Below are 18,756 nucleotides of genomic sequence, written 5' to 3' on the forward strand. Positions count from 1 at the left end.
TCTTTGTTCATCTTGATGCCGTATGCTCCTGTTTTCCTTTCATTGTTTCCTGTTCTTTCTCCCCACCCTATCCCATCCCAGTAGTTTCTCTGGATGTGATTTGTATTTTTATTATGCATGCAATTTGGTCACTGGACAATGTCCCTATGTTTTGCCAGTGGAGTAAACAGTTTTTCATAAAGTTCTTCTTGAGAGAGTTTGTTTGTACATTGTAAAAGTGAAATCCCAATACTCCTTTCATAAACATGGTCATTGTGCTGTTGAGCAGTTTCCCCTGAAGTAGAAAAGTGTTGGCCAACTGGTTACTTTTCCTAACAACTCCACAGCACTTCGTTGGTTTTTTAATCAGTAGAATAAATGCCTTTAGACTGAGTGAAAAGCTGTCATCTATCTTTAGGCTCCAATGTAGCCATCCTTCTCCATCTCTAGGAAGGAAATAACTTTACTTGATATAGCCAAAGCAGATGCATGGTTAGATCAAAATGGGACTTTAGGCCTCATAATAAGTGTTTCTGGGCCAAAAAAGATATGATATGGAAGATCCATGATCAGATATCTCGCCTCCCCCCTCCCCACATTTAAAACAGTCGTGGGGTGGGGGGTCATTCTTGGAAGAAGAAGATGTAATGTTCCCCCCCTGCACAGTTGCTCTGACACTCCAAAGCTGCTGTTAGACCCGCAGTGGAAAAAAGTATAAGTTCAGGTTTTACAGGTTTCTGTGTTCCATTTTACTTTGAGAACCATGGAAAGTATGATGGATCTTCTATGGAGTTAATGAATTTTGCCAACAAAGAACTGAGTATTGCCACAACAAAGATCTATATTGCACACGTGCGCACACGCACACGCGCGCACACACACACACACACAAACACCCAAGGGGAAGGCTTTCATCAGATTAATGAAATCTTGGTGGATTAATAGTATGGCATTTTAGTACAATTTATTAGAAACTAGAAATGTTCAGTATCAGACATTGTTTATCTTTTCCACATACTGTTTCCATTTCATGCCACAATCACTATGAGTTAGTGAAGTACAAAATAACAATCCATATATGTATATAACATATATATTTATAACAATTTCTAAATTACTTAAATTGTAGTGGCTTAACCATTACTTAACAAATAGACCACATGGATCATTAAAATATTTTAAAAATTCATTAAATCTTAATTGCATATACATTTTTTTCCTTTAAACTATGTGCCAAGTCTCATTAAGCCTCTATAGTTGAGGTGATGAGGGTTTTCCAACCACTATTTTTGCCATTCATAATTCAACCAATTGTCAAATTTTTAACCTGTCTGCCCATTCATGTGTATCTTAATACAAACAAGCCAACCCACACAGAGCATCTGTGTGCTCTTTGAGGCTGGCTGTTCCCCTCCCCCCCTCCGGCCCCACTCTCCCTCCCCCCCTCCTGCCCTCCCCCCCCTCCTGCCCCACTCTCTCTTGCCCTCCCTCCTGTCCTCCCCCCACCTGCACTGGGCATTTTACCTTACCAGGCGGCGGGGCAGCCATTTTCAGTCGGACCTCACCGCCGCCACAGGTCCTCCTTACCGGGCGGCTGAAAAGGGCCCCGCCACCGCTGTTCCTCCTCCTGGGCGGCAAACAGGGAAGTCCTGTCGCCTGTTTCCCTCCTGCCCCAGCCTCCAACGGGCACCAGGGCTGTGCCCCGTCGCCCGTTTCCCACTCACCCCCTTTGCTGCTGCCTCTGGCAGCCAGGCCAGGCTTTGCCGCCGCCACCTCCTCCACCTTACCCGGGACAGCCTGGCCACCACCACGACGAATCCTCTTGGGTGTGCCTCAGCCTACCAGGCGTCTCCGCTGCCCAGCCAATCAGCTGAGCGCCGAGATGCACATTCTAAAGGCGCACCCAGAAGGATTTAAATATATAGATACTTCAGGTTACAATGAGAGTTCACATTCAGTTATATGCAACATAATCAATTTTTAATCCAAAATTTCTTAATCTGGCAGCATTCCTACCATATATGTCAAAACTCTTTTTCTTCCCAATTTGAGTTATTCAAGCAGTAAATCTTTTGTATCATGCCTGGCATCAGATACCTCTGGTATATAATGATTTATACAAGTTTTCTCTGAACTATACATACAGAATGAAATAGTCAGAATTAACATGAAAATAAATCACCACTGATAAAGGATTCAATTTTTCTCTTTGTGTCACTTTATCACAAATATGCACTAAATATGTATGCCACTAGAATTCTATCCTTGTTTTGTACAGAGCTAAAGGAAGCGGATGGGTAGACAAAATAGTAAGATTTTGTATCTGAAAATTAGCATAATAGAGAGGTGAGCAAATGAAGGTTTAAATTGAATGAGTCTCCTCTGTAACAATTTTCAAAAATTATTGAAGTTTTCAGCCAGCCTAAAATTGCCTATCCTGGCAGTAAACACTCTTGTCCACTATAAGTTGCTCCTCTGCATCTTGTTCTGTTTCCTAGACAACACACTCTTAAACCACGCCCAGTCACAGTTCAGTTAATGTGGGTATTAAGTCTTAGTACAGTGCATTCTTTTAAAAACAAGTTATTATCTGGTGTACACTTTATTGCTCTAGATGTTAGGCTTTAGAAGGCTTTTTACAAGTTTTTAATGCAGGGTATATACTACAAATGTGAGTCTTCTTGGTTTTTGACCAATAGGCTCTTGGTCATAGTTTTTACTGAACAGTGTGAGTAAGTGTGTGTGTGTGTGTGTGTGTGTGTGTGTGTGTGTGTGTGTGTGTACACCAAACTAACAGCCAACAAATGTGGGTTAATACACACATCACAGTTTCAAGGTTATCACCACGTAGAGAAACTTTAACGTATTTATCTGAGTTGAACTCTGTGTTGGAGAACACAAGGTGTATTCCATTTCTTAATGTAACTTACCATAAACATTCTGGGTCACATACTGATTAGTGTCATGCATGCTGAAGGATATTTCACTGAGCACAGAGGAAGGCCAAATTTTATCATTTTGGAAGCAGCTCTTGAGAAGACAAGGCTCAGACCAGGGGAGGCAGCAAATGTTTGTTTTCTCTCCTAAAGAAGAAAGCAAGCAAGCAAGCAAATAAATAAATCAACAAGAAAACAAGGGAGAATAGGACAAGGTAAGTTTACAAGTCTTTTCTAGGGCTAGAGTTTGATTTCTGGCTGGCTAAGGGGTTGTTTTTGATGGGGCAGTTAGAGTTTCAGTTGTGCCTAGAGAGACAGTGGGTGGGGATTAGCTACAGTTGAGTCATACAGCTTGTGGGAGGGACAGCAGCTCTTAAGAAGACAAGGCTCAGACCAGGGGACCTTTGCTTTGCAAACTGCAGTTTGCTAATGGTTTGCTCTGCCCTGAGGGGCAGAAGTTGTGGGTGAGTGCTTGGTGCAAAATGGCTCCTGGCTCTTGAGGAACAAGTTGATTCTCATAAAGCCAAGGTGGCTGACATGGAGAAGGTCAGGGAGGCAGAGAGGTATGTGTAAGAGACACTCAGGAATGTGATAGAGGCATACCACTCCCAGGCTGACAGCTCCTCTGCTGTCATGGAGAATGACGGTCTCGGGGAAGGACATCAGTCTGCAGAAGAGGGGAATGCTTCAAAAGCTACCCTTCCTTGGGTGATGCGCCCATATCTTCTTACACTGAGAAAACTCTGGGTGTTGGGGGTCTGCTAGTATGTATGTATGTATGTACTTATTTATTTATTAAAACATTTTTATACCGCCCAAAACTCACGTCTCTGGATGGTTTACAACAGAATAAAAACAAAGTAAAACATTTAAGACAAAAATGGGACACACACACACACATTACAACAAATTTAAATTTTTTAAAAAAAATAATATTTTAAAACAGCATTAAAACCATTAAAACAACATTAATTAAAAGCCTGGGTGAAGAGATGTGTTTTTAAAGACTTTTTAAAAGTTGTCAGAGATGGGGAGGCTCTTATTTTACTAGGGAGCGCATATTTTATTTATTTAATAGTGGGTGATTCAATAGTTAGGGATAGAGAGATGGGTTTGTGACCCGTGTGTAGAATACACGGTAACTTGCCTGCCTGGTGCAAAGGTTGTGGACATCATGCAGTGTCTGGATAAGCTGTTAGGCAGTGCTGGGGAGGAATCAGCTGTCACGGTGCACTATGGCACCATTGATGTTGGGAAATGCAGTTGGGAGGTCCTGGAAGCCAAACTTAGGCTCCTGGGTACCATATTGAAGGGTAGCATTCTCTGAAGTGCTACCTGTTCCATGCACAGGGCCAGCGAGACAGAGAGAGCTGAGGGGTCTCAATGTGTGCATGAGATGGTGATGCCAAGAGGAGGGGTTTAGATTTGTTAGGCACTGGGATACGTTTTGGTGCAAGCAAAGCCTGTGCAAAATGGATGGGCTCCACTTGAGCCAAAATTGAACCAGACTGCTGGCGCTTAAAATAAAAAAGGTCACAGAGCAGCTTTTTAAAAATCCCCTAAGATGTGAGGTTGCAAACATTTCAGATAAACCAGGAGACAGAGTAGAATTAGGAGTGAAGCATACAGAAACATATAACAGCTGGTCTAAAAGGTCAAATTGGCAATAAGGGAGATTGCACACATCAATGCTAGGTAAGAGACTCGGCAGATAGGCATTTATATACCAATGCCAGAAGCCTCTGAGCCAAGAGATTGCTAATGAAAACATAGATATAACACTGTTATTCCTGGATACAAACTCTACAAAAAGATCAGGGAGGGACAGACTGGGGTAGGAGTAGCAGTGTGTGTGTGTGTGTGTGTGTGTGTGTGTGTGTGTGTGTGTGTGTGTGTGTGTGTGTGTGTGTGTGATAGAGTGCAACAAGCTAGAAAACCTAGGAGAACCAGAGTTCTCCACAGAATCTTTATGGATGACAATAGAAAGTGCTATAGCCCTCCAGATCAAAACTTGAGAGTGACCTGGAGTTGGAGAAACAAATCAGAGAGGTGTCAGAGAGAAAGAGCTGTAATAATGGGTGACTTCAGTTACCCTCGCATTGAATAAGTGCCATCAAGTTGGTGTTGACTCTTAGCGACCACATAGATAGATTATTTCCAGGATGATCTGACCTCAACTGGCCTTTAAGGTCTCTCAGTGGTACATTCATTGCTGTCGTCTTTGAGTCCATCCACCTTGCTGCTGGTCATCCTCTTGTTCTCTTTCCTTCAACTTTCCCCAGCATTATGGGACTTCTCAAGTGAGCTGGATTTTCACATAATGTGTCCGAAGTTTGAGCCTGATCATTTGTGCCTCGAGTGAAAATTCTGGATTGATTTGTTCTATGATCCATTTGTTTGTTTTCCTGGCTGTCCATGGTATCCTCAAAAGTCTTCTCCAGCACCAAAGTTCAAAAGCATTTTTGAAAAAGCATCTATCTTGCTTCTTCAAACTCCAGCTTTTGCATCCGTAGAGTGTTACAGGAAAGATCAAATGATTCTCATCTTTGTAGGTGTAGACATTGCAACCCTACCAGTGCTAGTGAGCGGCATAGTTCTTAACTGCTGTATCCTTTACTGTTGATGGTCGATCCTAAAAAGGCAGAAACTGTCCAGCACTTCAGTGTCTTCATTATCAATTCTAAGGCTGGTTGCTGTATCCATTGTCATTAGTTTAGTCTACTTTACATTTAGATGTAGTCCCATTTTTAGTCGTAGTCCCACATAGACTGGACACATTCATATATGGGTATTGAAGACAAGCCACATTTCTAGGCATTCTAAATGACTTTGACTTAGAACAGTTGGTTGCAGAACCAACCAGAGAGAAGGCAACCTTGGACTTAACCCTGAGTGATGCCCAGGACCTGGTGTGAGATGTCAGAGCTGTAGAACTATTGGGGAACAGTGGCCATAGTGTGATCCAATTCAGCTTATAAGAGAGTTAGGGTTGTTGTAAAGCATACTTAAAGACAAAAATTTTAAACATATAGAAGAACAGACATTGCTGAAGGAGAACCAGCAAGGCTTCTGCATGGGCAAGTCTTGCCTCACTCGTTCCAAATAACTTTTGGAGTTCTGTGAGAGTGTCAACAGGCATGTGGATAATGGTGATCTAGTTGACATAGTATACTTGGACTTCCAAAAAGCTTTTGACAGAGTTCCCCAACACAGGCTCTTGAGTTAACTTAGCAGTCATGGGATATGGGGATAGGTTAATGTGTGGATTGGGAACTGGTTGAAGGACAGGAAACAGAGGGTAGGAGTAAATTGACAGGTTTTTCACAATGGAGGGAAGTAAGAAATGGGGTCCCCCAGGGATCTGTACTGGGACCAGTGCTCTTTAACTTGTTCATAAATGATCTACAAGTTGGGGTAAGCAGTGGAGTGGCCAGATTTGAAGATGACACTAAACTATTTAGGGTAGTAAAATCCAATGAAGATTGTGAGGAGCTTCAATGGGGTCTCTCCAAATTGGAGAAGTGGGCAATAAAATGGCAAATGTGGTTCAGTGTAAGCAAGTGTAAAGTGATGCATATTGGGGAAAGAAACCCAACTTCACATTTACACTGATGGAGGATGAGTTGTCAGTGACAGACCAGAAGAGAGATTTTGGGGTCGTGGTAGACAGCTCACTGAAAGTATCAACTTGGTGCATGGCAGCTGTGAAAAAGACAAATTCCATGCTAGGAATCATTAGGAAGGGGATTGAAAAGAAACTGCTAATATTATAATGCCTATGGTGTGGCTACATTTGGAGTACTGCGTGCAATTCTGGTCACTGTTTCTTAAGGAGGACATTGTAGAACTGGAAAAGGTGCAACCAAGATGATCAGGGGCCTGGAGCACCTTTCTTTTGAGGCAAGGCTATAACATCTGGGGCTTCTTAGTTTGGAAAAGAAGCAACTGGGGAAAACATGATAGAGGTGTATAAAATTATGCATAGAGTAGAGAGAGTGGACAGAGAAAAAATATTCTCCCTCTCTCACACCACTAGAACCAGGGGTCATCCCAAGAAACTGAAGGCCAGGAAATTTAGGATGGACACAAGGAAGTACCCTTTTACACGGCACATAATTAATCTATAGAATTCTCTTTCTTAGGATGTGGTGATAGCCACTAGCTTAGATGGTTTTAAAAGGCGCTTAGACAAATTCATGGAGGACAGTTCTATCAATGACTACTAGTGTGACTATAGGCCACCTCCAGCCTCAGAGGCAAGAGGCCTTTAAATACCAGTTGCAGGGGAGCAACAGCAAGAGATAGGGCATGCCCTCAGCTCTTGCCTGTGGGCTTCCCAGAGGCATCAAGTGGGCCACTGTGTGAAACAGGATGCTGGACTAGATAGGCCTTGGGCTTGATCCAGCAGGGCTGTTCTTATGTACCAATCCATCTTTTCCTCTGCTGCTCCAGATGCCCCTTGAAAATATTTCCCTGATAGTTGGAGAACCTTCAGGATATATTTTTGGGAATGCATCATGGCAGCGCAAGGAACATGGGGATCAGCAAAGATTGCCCTTGTCCTCCATGCACAAGTGAAATTTCTTTCTTCATGCATGACACTAATTAATATATGATACTCTAGCTCAAAGATAAATAGATAATTAAGGCACATTTATGAATGCACATACTCAGAACTTTGTTTAAAATTCTGTATATGTCACTTTTAAATTGTGTGTTTGTATTCCTACAGGTTTACAAAGTTTTGGTCTCAGTTGGCAGTAATGAATGGTTTGTCTTCAGGCGATATGCTGAGTTTGATAAACTGTACAATACGGTAAGTAAATATAGTTATGCTAAACTCTCACCAGGGTGTGCTTCTGGGCTGCCTTACACTACACAATTGTGTTGGTGCTATATTGTGATCAGGCAGTTATCTGCACTCCACAGCTAAATTCTGTGTGTGTGTGTGTTGTATTTCAGCTAAGGAAACAATTTCCCACTATGAACTTGAAGATTCCTGCTAAAAGAATATTTGGAGACAATTTTGATCCAGGTCAGTCACAAGATTCTTCTACTTCTATTTTGCTTTATTTAAACAGTGTCTGCACAAGTGATTTCTTCCTAACAAGGAGATCATAATGCATTAGAGGGCCAGAGCTGGATGCAATGTGCCAAAAGTGCAACAGGATTCTGAGCCATTTTTTCCTCATATGCCAAAATATTATGGAACAGTAACAGCTTGCTAGTAATTTTCATAGAGTGAAATTGATGTGCATCAGCTGAGAAATGAATGTTCTCTGAACTTCAAAGTGCAGAACGGTGGTCACTCAGACAATAAAGTGCTTGACTTTTCCCTTTTCTGAAAAATTGTTCATAGAATGAAATGTTAAGCTGATACCTTCTAAGACAAGGTCTTACACTGGCTGCCAAATATAACCACGCACACTAATAAAGGAGATGATAAATCATGCAGTATAATAGAGAGCAGGGGTTGGGGGAGAAATGCAAGTGCTATAATTTAAAGAACCAAAGGATATATCCACCTTGGGATTGTTTCTAATGAAAGGCGGTATATAAATTTAACAATAAATAAATAAATAAATAAATTAGAAAATGCCCTCCTGGGCACCTGGGGGGATCTGGTTATGGCTGCCACTGGTTCATTTGGTGGCTGCTCAGGGCCAGGCCTTCTTCTTTTCTTTTTTAAAAAAGTTTATTAATTATTAAATATTTAAAATATACATTAATGTTACAACAAGAAGGTACAACAAAATAAAGAAACATTTGCAATAGGTACAGTTGGTATAGAACCCCAGTTGGTATAGAACCCCATGCTAACTTGGCAAAGAGGCACCTTTTAACGTGATTCTCTTTATTTAGCAGGGGGAGAGTAACTGGCCCTATCCACCCGCAGCACAGTACTTCCAGTGACTGTTGCTGGTGTCTATCTTATGTTTCTTTTAGATTGTGAGCCCTTTGGGGACAGGGATCCATCTTATTTATTTATTATTTCTCTGTGTAAACCGCCCTGAGCCATTTCTGGAAGGGCGGTATAGAAATCAAATTAATAATAATAATAATAATCTTATAAGACTGGTATATCAGTCATACTCATATATTCAGTCCATTGTTTACTTAACCATTTCAACCAAGATCTTACTCACATTATAATAAACCCTATTTGTCTCCAATGTATCTATAACTGGTTTCCATACTTGCTTAAAGTGGTATCTATTTAGCTTTTATTGCATATTATTACATCAAACTAAAATAAGTTCTTCAAGCATATACGCCCATATTATTTATACGTTACTAATATTAAGATTTTCAGCAGTTTTCCAAGTACGAGCAATTAATGCTTGAGCTGCTAACATAAGAAACCTTAACAAAACATTATTATCCAATTTCATATTATTTCCAGTAAACAAAAGCAGTAGTCCCAATTCTATATTAAGCATTATCAAAGCTCCAAATTTAGTTACTATTTCATTTTCCACTGCTTGCCAAAATCTTTTCACTCTGACACAATTCCACCACATATGTTTATAGGAGCCTAATTCTATACACCCTCTCCAACAGTTAGCATTAGAAATTTTTTTTATCTTTGCCAGCTTCCTTGTGGTCATATGCCATTTAGTTAATATTTTAATGCGTTGCTCCCATATTCTAACATTACTTGTCCATTTTAATGGTTTATTTAACTTAACCCAATTTACTGAGTCTATACAATTTCCTATATCCTGTTCCCAAGAAAGTTTCATTCCTAAAAATGAAAAAGCATCAAAATTTAAGAAGATATTATATAATTTCAAGGTAGCTCCACAGGGCTTAATTAATAACTCTTCATACACCTGCTCAAATTTAACCAAAGAACGAGTTGCAGCCATTTTAAACTCAGAATTATATAATATATAAATAATTCTATTTGTAAATGTATCATCCACTGAAGTGATCCTTTTAATCAAATCTATATTTGGCAAATTTGAGGTCTTTGAGTAGAAATCCTTAAGTTTAATAAAACCATTGTCTCCTAGATACTGCCAATATCCTTTTATACAGGACATATTTCCAGACATATATGTCTTCATTTCTAATAAGGGTGACATCATTGAAAGCAACTTATTTTGCCATTTTTTCCACACCATCCCAATCATATTAATAATAAGGTTACTTTGTTTTTTCTTCTCCTTACCTAAATTATTTATCAAAGGCAATTTGAGTAAACTATTCTGTAACATTATCTCTAAGTTTGCCCACTTCGCTTGGGGGTCACGCTGCATATGCATAAGTTGTGTAATGCGATATGCATCAAAGTAAATATTTAATCCTAGAAATCCCCAAACCCCATCCTTTACCTTACGTGCATATATTTGTCTAGGTACCCTGGGTCTAGTCACTTTAAAAACAGGCTTTCTTTGTGGCTGCTTCACAGCTCTGGAATGCACTCCTTGTTAAAATCAGAGTTTATCTATCTCTGGTTGTTCTTTTCTAAAAAAAGACCCTTAAGATGCACCAGTTTTCTCAGGCTTTTATCTGATTTTATAATATATATATTTTAATTATTTTATCCTCTTTTTATATTGTATTTTAACTTATGTATACCACCTAGGGATGGTATAGTCAGGTGGTATAGAGCTATGGTTGTTGGTAGGTAAAAAAATAAATAGCTTCATTAATTTGTAAAAAAACCAACCCTGTATAGATTCTTTTTTCCTGATGAAATCATAATACCTGATGTGTTGGCAGTTCTTGTGTGGTACAATTTTAATGGTTTATTATATTATGTGCAACATTTTAGACTGTATTGAGAAATGCACAGTGGGGTGTGTGTGTGTGTGATGGGCTGAAATGTGTGCTATCCTCTAGAAGATTACCTATTATGATGCAGCTAAAAACAGTGAAGAAAAAAATGACAACAGTCTTGAGAGTTGACTTTTTTGTGGGGATGGGGAGCTGAAAATTAAAAACAGCTTGCCAGATGGGCTGCAGTTTTTTTGGGGGGGGGGCGTGTTTGTGGGGGGAAACCAAATTGAAAACCTCACTGCCATGCAGAGATAATTAGTAATTATCTCATTCTCTGGATGATGGCTGAAAGCTTTATATCATTCCTGATGTATCTGGGTTCTAGAATGCTTCAGAGTAAAAAATGCTATTTCCACGTAGTCCCAGTAAACTTGAACACATTTGCTTAAACTTCTTTTGGATCATAATAGGACAGTGGATGCCAGAGCCCCTGATTTGCTTTTTTGTGTCAGCTGGAGCTGTCTGGTCTGCTGGCACTATTTGTGGGTGCACCTTATTTGTTCATTTGTGCCACTCTGTTGGCACAATTTGTTGTGGATGGTTGGCGGATTTTGTCTGAGGCTGCCATATAATACAAGCCTTCTTCAGGCAGAGGGTTGGTCTGATGACCTTCCGGTCTCTTTCAACCTCACAAATCTGTGATTAGATCCCTTGAAATTCTTGTTTCAGTGCTGACGTCATTTCTATTTATAGTGTAAAGCTTTCAAAACAGGTTGAAACTGAGGCTGTATTAATCAGTGGAATTCTGCCAACACTAGTGCCTTAAAGACCAGAGGTTTAAGAGGGGAAATGGTAGTGCTTTGTGCAGTATGTTTTATGCACATCAGTATCACCCATTTGTTTTATTATGTGAGGTGCATTCTGGTCTGTCGTGGGCTTTGTAATGCTGATAGAAATAAAGGCCAGAATAATTGTATGTTAACAGGCATACAAGTAAAGATTTCATGTTTTGTTCTCAAATTGATTACTCTTATCATTTTAAGTGTACACTTTGATTTGCTTATGATATCCTTTCTCCTGCTGTATTGTCAATAAAATTGTAGCCATATATGCAGCATCAGATTCTGGTTTTGTTAGATGTGGTTAAATTCTTTTGGTTCAGTTACGATACCATAAACTGAAAATGAGACAAACATATATACTTCAGTGCTTGTAGAAAGCGGGCCCTAAGTGCTACTTTATTTAGCATTTAGACAAGAGCAGGGATTTACCATACACACCTGGCACTATTACCACCTGATGGAGCACTCTTCAGGATTGACCTCGGCAACCAAATTACCATTCATCAAAAAGTCTCCTTAACTCTTCTCTTTCCTGGTTAAACTCCCTGCAGTCTTATCCCCTAAACAACACACTACTCAACCCCATGTAATTTCTTCCCTCCACTAGTTGTTCTTTTTGAGTCTGATTCATTACTCCGTTTAGCAGGAGAATCGCCCTTTAGCTTGCCTTCAGGAGAGTCCCCCATTCTCTGGTTTTCTGCTGACAGCCACACTAACAACCAGTGGCTTCCAGCTATGATTCCCTACACCACCCAATATGACATAATGGTCATCAAAATGTGGCTTGGTCATGCCATGATAACAAGACCTGTGAACAAATAGTCGCTTTCAGTCTTGGAGATCTTTTGTCCATCCCCTCGAGGTATGGTTTTCATAGTGCTGTAAACTTCTCTGGAAAATCTAGAAAAGGCCATTAAAAGTATGAGCAGTACCACCTTTAGAATAAATATGATGCGACTGTCATAAGTTACATGGGGTTGAGTAGTGTGTTGTTTAGGGGATAAAACTGCAGGGAGCTTAACAGTTGCACTGGCTGCCAGTATGTTTCTGGGCAAAATACATAGTGCTGGTTATTACCTTTAAAGCCCTGAACGGCTTTGGGTCCAAGCTACCTTAGAGAGTACCTTCTTCTGTATGATCCCCATTGCACGTTGAGGTCATCTGGAGAGATCCATCTCCAGCTGCCACCGGTATGTCTGGTGGCAACTCGGTGCTGGGCCTGCTCTGCAGCTGTTCCTGGAATGCACTCCCAGCAGATATCTGTAATTTAGGCTTGTTGGTGGCCTTTAAGAGAGCCCTAAAAACTTACTTGTTTTGCCTGGCCTTCCACGGTTTTTAAGTATTTTAACTGGTTTTTAAATAACTCTGAATTGTCTTAAAAATTGTATATTGTTTTAAGCAGTGTGTTTTTAAATGGTGTTTGTTTTAATGTTTGTTTTTTTAATTTGTTGTGTTTGCTCAATTTGCCCAGAGCCTTTGGATGGGACGGTCTCGAAATGCAATAAATAAATAAGTGCCTCTTGGATAGTGTCCATGCCTGAAGCACATTTGGAGCCAAATGGTTGCAAGTTCAACTGTTTGAAACTATTGGTGGATATTTATAAGTGTTCATACAACTTTTTAAAAAACAAAATAAATGCAGTTTTCCTTTTGAATTAAGTTGATTAGATCAGCAGCTGTTTGCAGTTTGGTCTAGCCAACTTAATTTTTCTACTGTTCTTTTATAAGGTCTATGCGAAGTGGTGCTCAGAAAAACAGAAGTAAACAGAAAAATGTCTCATTTTGGAATTAGTTCACACTAATTTCAAAAATGTATAAACGCAAAATATAAATTCTAATGTTTAGAGTTTCCTAATTTCTATTTCAAACAGATTTCATTCAACAGAGAAGAACAGGCCTGAATGAATTCATTCAGAATTTAGTACGGCAGCCGGAACTGTGCAATCAGTAAGTGTACCTGTTCTTTTTTATAAGAGATGTTAAAGTAAAAACACAAGTGACAAATTGCATAATGGAAGTCATTATCCACAAATTGTCCAATATAAAGAGATCTTTCCACCTGATTACTAGATGGTGCACACAAGTTGGAAATGGCTAATCTGTATCATGCCCTGCTGAAGAACTTTCCAAGGTAATCTGACTGGCTGTGGTTAGAGACATAGTACTAGAATAGATGGACTTTCTGGTTCAAGGTAGTTCTTATGTCCACAAGTCACTGACTTTTATTGGACAACATTAAAGTATTTTATTGGACAACACTGAAGTTACTACTGCTGAAACTGTTTTAAAACCCTAAATATAATGCATATTAGATGACTATCATTCAAACCTTTCTAACTTTGAGACTAGACCATGGCAGTAGAATATAAATCTAAATTAACTGGGGAGAAACAGCTTCCTAGAGCATGTAGTTGTCAGTTTAATAATTTGTTGGCAAACTATACTAAAGGATCAGTACTTAAGAGGCTATAATGCCTTTTATGATTTTCAAGTCAATATGATAAAAAGAAGTCTCAGACTCTTTTTTTTCTTTATGATTTGTGATTTATTTATTTTATTATTGGTATATAAAGAATTGGAGGGGGTTATAAAAGACACAAGTTTTTATATTTAGAAATTACGAATGCCAGAAATTATAACTGGGTGCATGGTAATACACTGATCTAGTTGGAAGCAAAACCCCACCTTTGTTCATCATTTATACAGAGTGTTTTTTTGCTATTCCCAGATACTTGTCAGGTCAGATTTCAAGATTGATGTTTCTGTTGATTTTATTAATGGAATAGATAGTGGAAGATTTTCAAACAGGAATCTCTAACCTTTTATCAAATAGCAACCCAATCCTATGGAATGTTAGACACACCAGAGCCCATTGGTCAGAATGCAGGTTCTAGCTCCATCTGACCTCTGCAGGAGCCAGGAACTGAGGAACATGGTTCAACCCCAGAGACTAATGGATTTAATTGGTTTCCAAAATGCTCAGAGCGATTTGCCTGTTGATGGCAGCTTTCTTGTCACCAGTCTAGTGACAAGAACTTTAATGAACAAACTTGCTCAGAATCCTGACAGGATTGTGCCTAGGGATCTTTTAACAGGGTAGCAGACACAGGTGTGTCCTTGGTTTAATCCAGAGCTCTAGGATATGTAGGGGAGGCAGTTACCACACAAATGGAGGGAATTTTTGCATCCACTCAGGAAATGAAAGTTACGAAAGTTTTGCATCCACTCAGTGTTGTCCAGTGGAGGGGTAGGTGTGTGTGTGTGTGTGTGTGTGTGTGTGTGTGTGTGTGTGTGTGTGTGTGTGTGTGTGTTTGAAAGATGCATTCCACTGTTCCTTTGTGGCCTGCAGTAATCAAATTGTTGAACATTTTGGCTGACAACCTGACTAATGCTACATGGGCACTTCTAACAGCGTACATGCAGTGCTAACTCCTGCACTTGTAAACCACAGTCAATCTTGTTCAAGAGCACAGCTGTTTCCCAATGTTCTGGAAGTGTTGTGTTACAGTAGCATGTCCCTGATCCTTTGGGACGTGTTTCTGTTGTAACAGTGCCCTTCTGGAGTGCAGAATATATTTGTTTCTATTTATGTAAACCACTTTGGGGACTTTGGTTGAAAAGCAGTATATAAATATTCATCGTATTCAGCACCAAAAATAGTTATGTTCTTGCACAAGAGTACTCAAATGTGTGTGCTGTTAGAAGCATCCAAGCAGTATTAGGCAGGATGTCAGCCTCCATAAATAAAATTGTTCACACTTTGCTCCAACTTAACTTACTTCACTGTTTTAGGCAAATCTGAGAGCCATAGCTGAAGGATCTGCTTGTTCAGTCTTGATGAAGCCGTCGTTGTCCAAGTTTAGCTGTTGTTGTCAAGAATGTAAATAAGATTCTAAGAGAGTTTAAAAATCCCTCTTCTTTCTATGATCTTTTCCCTTTATGGCTTATAGTATCTGTTCACGTGCCTTGAATGTTTGTCTAATAGCAATAGTAAACAAGTTCTTGGATGAGGAGAAACGTCATCCTGCCTTTAAAGGAAACAGTGATTTATTCCCCCTTGAAAAAGCTTTCATTGGAGGTGGCTGGCTTAAATAATTATAGCATGTTTCAAATCTGCTTTCTTTGAGCAAGTGGTGATGGATACCTTCAAGAATTATTGGATGAAATGGATTTTCTAATCAGATTTTAAGGGTTTGAAGCCAACTGCTTTAGTGGCCCTGCTGAACTACCTTCTCCAGAGCTGGACAGTAGAAGTATGACTAAGGTCATTCTAATGGACGACTTAGCAGTGTTTGATATGATAAGCTGCTAAATCCTTCTGGACAGCTTGAGATGGGTGGGGGTCAGGAGCAAAACTACTAAGCAATGCTCCCACCTGACCAGTCAGAATCTGTTAGGTATCATGGGAGGTGACTTGTGGGATATAGCAAGTGTCTGTCTTGTCCTCGGTGCTTTTTAATATTGAATAAGACTATATAATGGTGATGATATACACATACTCCCAAACTCCAGGTGAACATTTTAGACCTTTGTTTGTACAGTGCTTCCTTCATATTTATCTTTCATATGTTTAACCCAGGGTTTCAAACTGTCTTGTTGCATATCTGCTAAATGCTTTTTATACCCTTTATCAGGGGTTTCCCTGACTCCCCAATATAAAATTACACACATGCAATCTTATAAACTGTTCCCTCAGCTTGACACCAACCTTTTTCCTTATCACATATCAAACAATCCCTCCTTTCACATTTGCTATCACGAAGTCTGGACTTGACCAGATGCTGTTTTAAAGTCATGGGTGCTGTGTGAGTGGAGGGATTGTTTGATATGTGATAAGGAAGAGCTGTACAAACAAAGGTGTTTGTTCTGGCTAATGAAGGAAATGTAGTGAAACATAAGATTAAGGAAGCTATGTATATTGAACAGTTACAGCCAACTATTAATGTAAAGGAGGAAATGAGAGAAGCAGTGAAATTTATTGGCCTATAAAAGGGTTAATTTTGTGAAGAGCTGCTCTTCTCCCCCCCCCCCCCCACTTTTCCTGCCCTGGGATTGGTTATTTAGTTTCAATTACTGTATTTGATCTTGAATGTTTCCAGCTGCCTGAAAATAGAACAATGATAGTGATGTATGGACATTGAAATGTATTTGCTTGAGTTGTGAGATGTTTTATTTGTTTTGATTATGCATTAAACAGGTCTAAAATTTTTGTCTTTAATATTTATGTGCAACTGCTGGAAGGCAGTTTGGATTAGTGCAGGGCTGCACAGTTTTGGCCCTCCAACTGTTGTTGGACTACAATTCCCATCACCTCTATTTACCGCTGTTGGGGATGATGGGAGTTGTTGGAGGGCCAAAGTTGTGCTGTCCTGGATTAGTGTCATCAGTTGTCTGAGAAACTGCTCGCTTTTTCTTTTTCATCAAATCCAGAAGCAGTGATTCAGTGTCTGAATGTGATTGTGGGCTGGATGAAGATTAACAAATTGAAACTTAATCTCAACAAGACAGAGTTTTATGATGGTGCACCAAACTAGGACTGGAGGATGGCCAGCTTTTTCTATTCTGGAAGGGGGTTACAGAATCTTAAAGGATAACCTTAAAGGATAACCTTCATAGCTTGTGCGTTCTCTTGTACCCTGTGTTGCTGTTGGATTCTCTCAGTGGATAGCAGTGGCCAGGGTTGCTTTTCAATGGCTTAGGCCAGCCGTGGACTTTGAAGATTTAGTCTTTGGTCATTCATGCTTTAGAAACTTCTTGAATTGATTATTGCAAGGCACTCTATGTGAGGCTGCCTTTTGGAGACTGGTAGTGATGTGCACGGAACCGATTTTCCTGGTTCGGCTCAAATTCAGACTGGATTTGATCTGAACTGGGCGTCTCAGGCTCAGTTGAGCCAGGCCCAGTCCTGTCCAGCCATTGAGCCAGCTCAAGGGGTATATTTGTAAAGGGGAATCCAGCAAGGATTCTCCCTTTACAAGTAAAAGGCTTTTCCATAGTAAGTGCAAGGGATGAGGGAAAAGGTGTTCTTTACCTTAAAAAACAACAACAAGCCAGTGGGAATAGGAAATGGCCTCTGCACACATGCAGAAGTTACTCTAATGGTGGTCGTGCATGAGCAGAGGCCTGAAATGGTTTGCAGCTTGACCAGCCTGTCATTTGGGAGGCCAGTGACGGAGTTGGTGGAGCCACCACTGCCGTCCCCATTGGCTTGTTTTCTTAAGGTAAAGAATACCTTTTTCCTCCCTGCCCCTACACACTTACAATGGAAAAGCCATTTACTTGTAAAGGGGAATCCTTCCCAGATTCCCCTTTACAAGCATACCCCTCGAGCTGGCTTGCGAGTTGGGGTTTTGAGCTGGGCTTGGCTCGACTCTAACTCGGACCGGCTCCCCTCTTCATGGGGCTGGTTCAGTTTGAGTGCGAGCCTTCACACCAAGCCAGCTCAAACTTGAACCTGGCTCCATTTGAGTCAGCTTGCACACCCCTACTGTTTGGAATCTTCAGCTAGTGCAGAATGCTATGACACCTCCCCTGACAAACACTGGTCACTGAGAGCATATTATTTCATCCTTTTCGGTTCCAGACCCAGTCTAAGTGCTTATGATGATCTTTAAAGCCACCTCCTGCCAATAGATCAGGGATTTGCACATCTCATGCTTCTTCCTATCACATGCCTCCATACCCTTCGATCTGTGGGGGTGTCCATGCTTGGGTCCAGCAAAGCAGTTAAGGAGCTGTTAACCTAGCAAGCTCCAAATGGATTCCCACCCCTTCCTTAGACATGAGGAAGGCCCCAAACCACAGCAGGTGCCTGAGTTGGCTTCCCCTCCCCGCAGGTAGACCCATTGAGATGGACACCTCAAGCAGCCAAGTGAGCACTACACTATTGGAGCTGGAGCTTGACCCCAGCCCAGGGTCTCCTCTGCTCTTTGGGTGTCGGATGATGCAGGGGGTTCTGGGGATAGGACAGAAGCCCCACTGTGGAGCACTGGGTTCCCAGGGATCCTGCGAGGGGCCAACTGAAAGAGAAGCAACAAATTCTGACTCCACAGGGTTCTTTGAATCCAGGGGGCTTTTATCAGCTCCAGGGGTCTTCGTTGGAGTGTGCTCATCTTCCAAGAATGTCTCCTGTGGTTCAAAGTCCATATAGTTTCTGACAGGCGTATGCTCAGTGTCGCATCTACAAAGGCCCTGTGAGATGGGATCACATCTCTTGATGGCACCCATTCTGTGGAATTCCCTGCTGATGGGCATATTAGGGACTTCATAGCTGG

At 40.6% G+C, this 18,756-nt stretch overlaps 1 protein-coding gene across 7 annotated transcripts in view; it reads left to right on the forward strand.

The window, feature by feature from the left end:
• Positions 1 to 18,756, forward strand: part of SGK3 (serum/glucocorticoid regulated kinase family member 3) — a 94,285-nt gene that overhangs the window by 57,419 nt on the left and 18,110 nt on the right. For 6 of the 7 annotated variants that reach the window (XR_008305684.1, XM_053243541.1, XM_053243540.1 and 3 more), the window contains 3 exons: positions 7,648 to 7,731; positions 7,878 to 7,950; positions 13,354 to 13,429. Coding sequence is in view for 6 of the 7 variants with exons in the window: in XM_053243541.1 (XP_053099516.1) it covers positions 7,648 to 7,731; positions 7,878 to 7,950; positions 13,354 to 13,429 (233 nt within the window). In the remaining variant the exon portion in view is untranslated. Of the gene's footprint in view, positions 1 to 7,647; positions 7,732 to 7,877; positions 7,951 to 13,353; positions 13,430 to 13,557; positions 13,614 to 18,756 lie in introns of those variants that run through there. The other variant, XM_053243544.1, reaches the window with a different exon arrangement.

This window comes from Hemicordylus capensis, chromosome 4 (assembly GCF_027244095.1).
Source record: "Hemicordylus capensis ecotype Gifberg chromosome 4, rHemCap1.1.pri, whole genome shotgun sequence".
NCBI lineage: Eukaryota > Metazoa > Chordata > Lepidosauria > Squamata > Cordylidae > Hemicordylus > Hemicordylus capensis.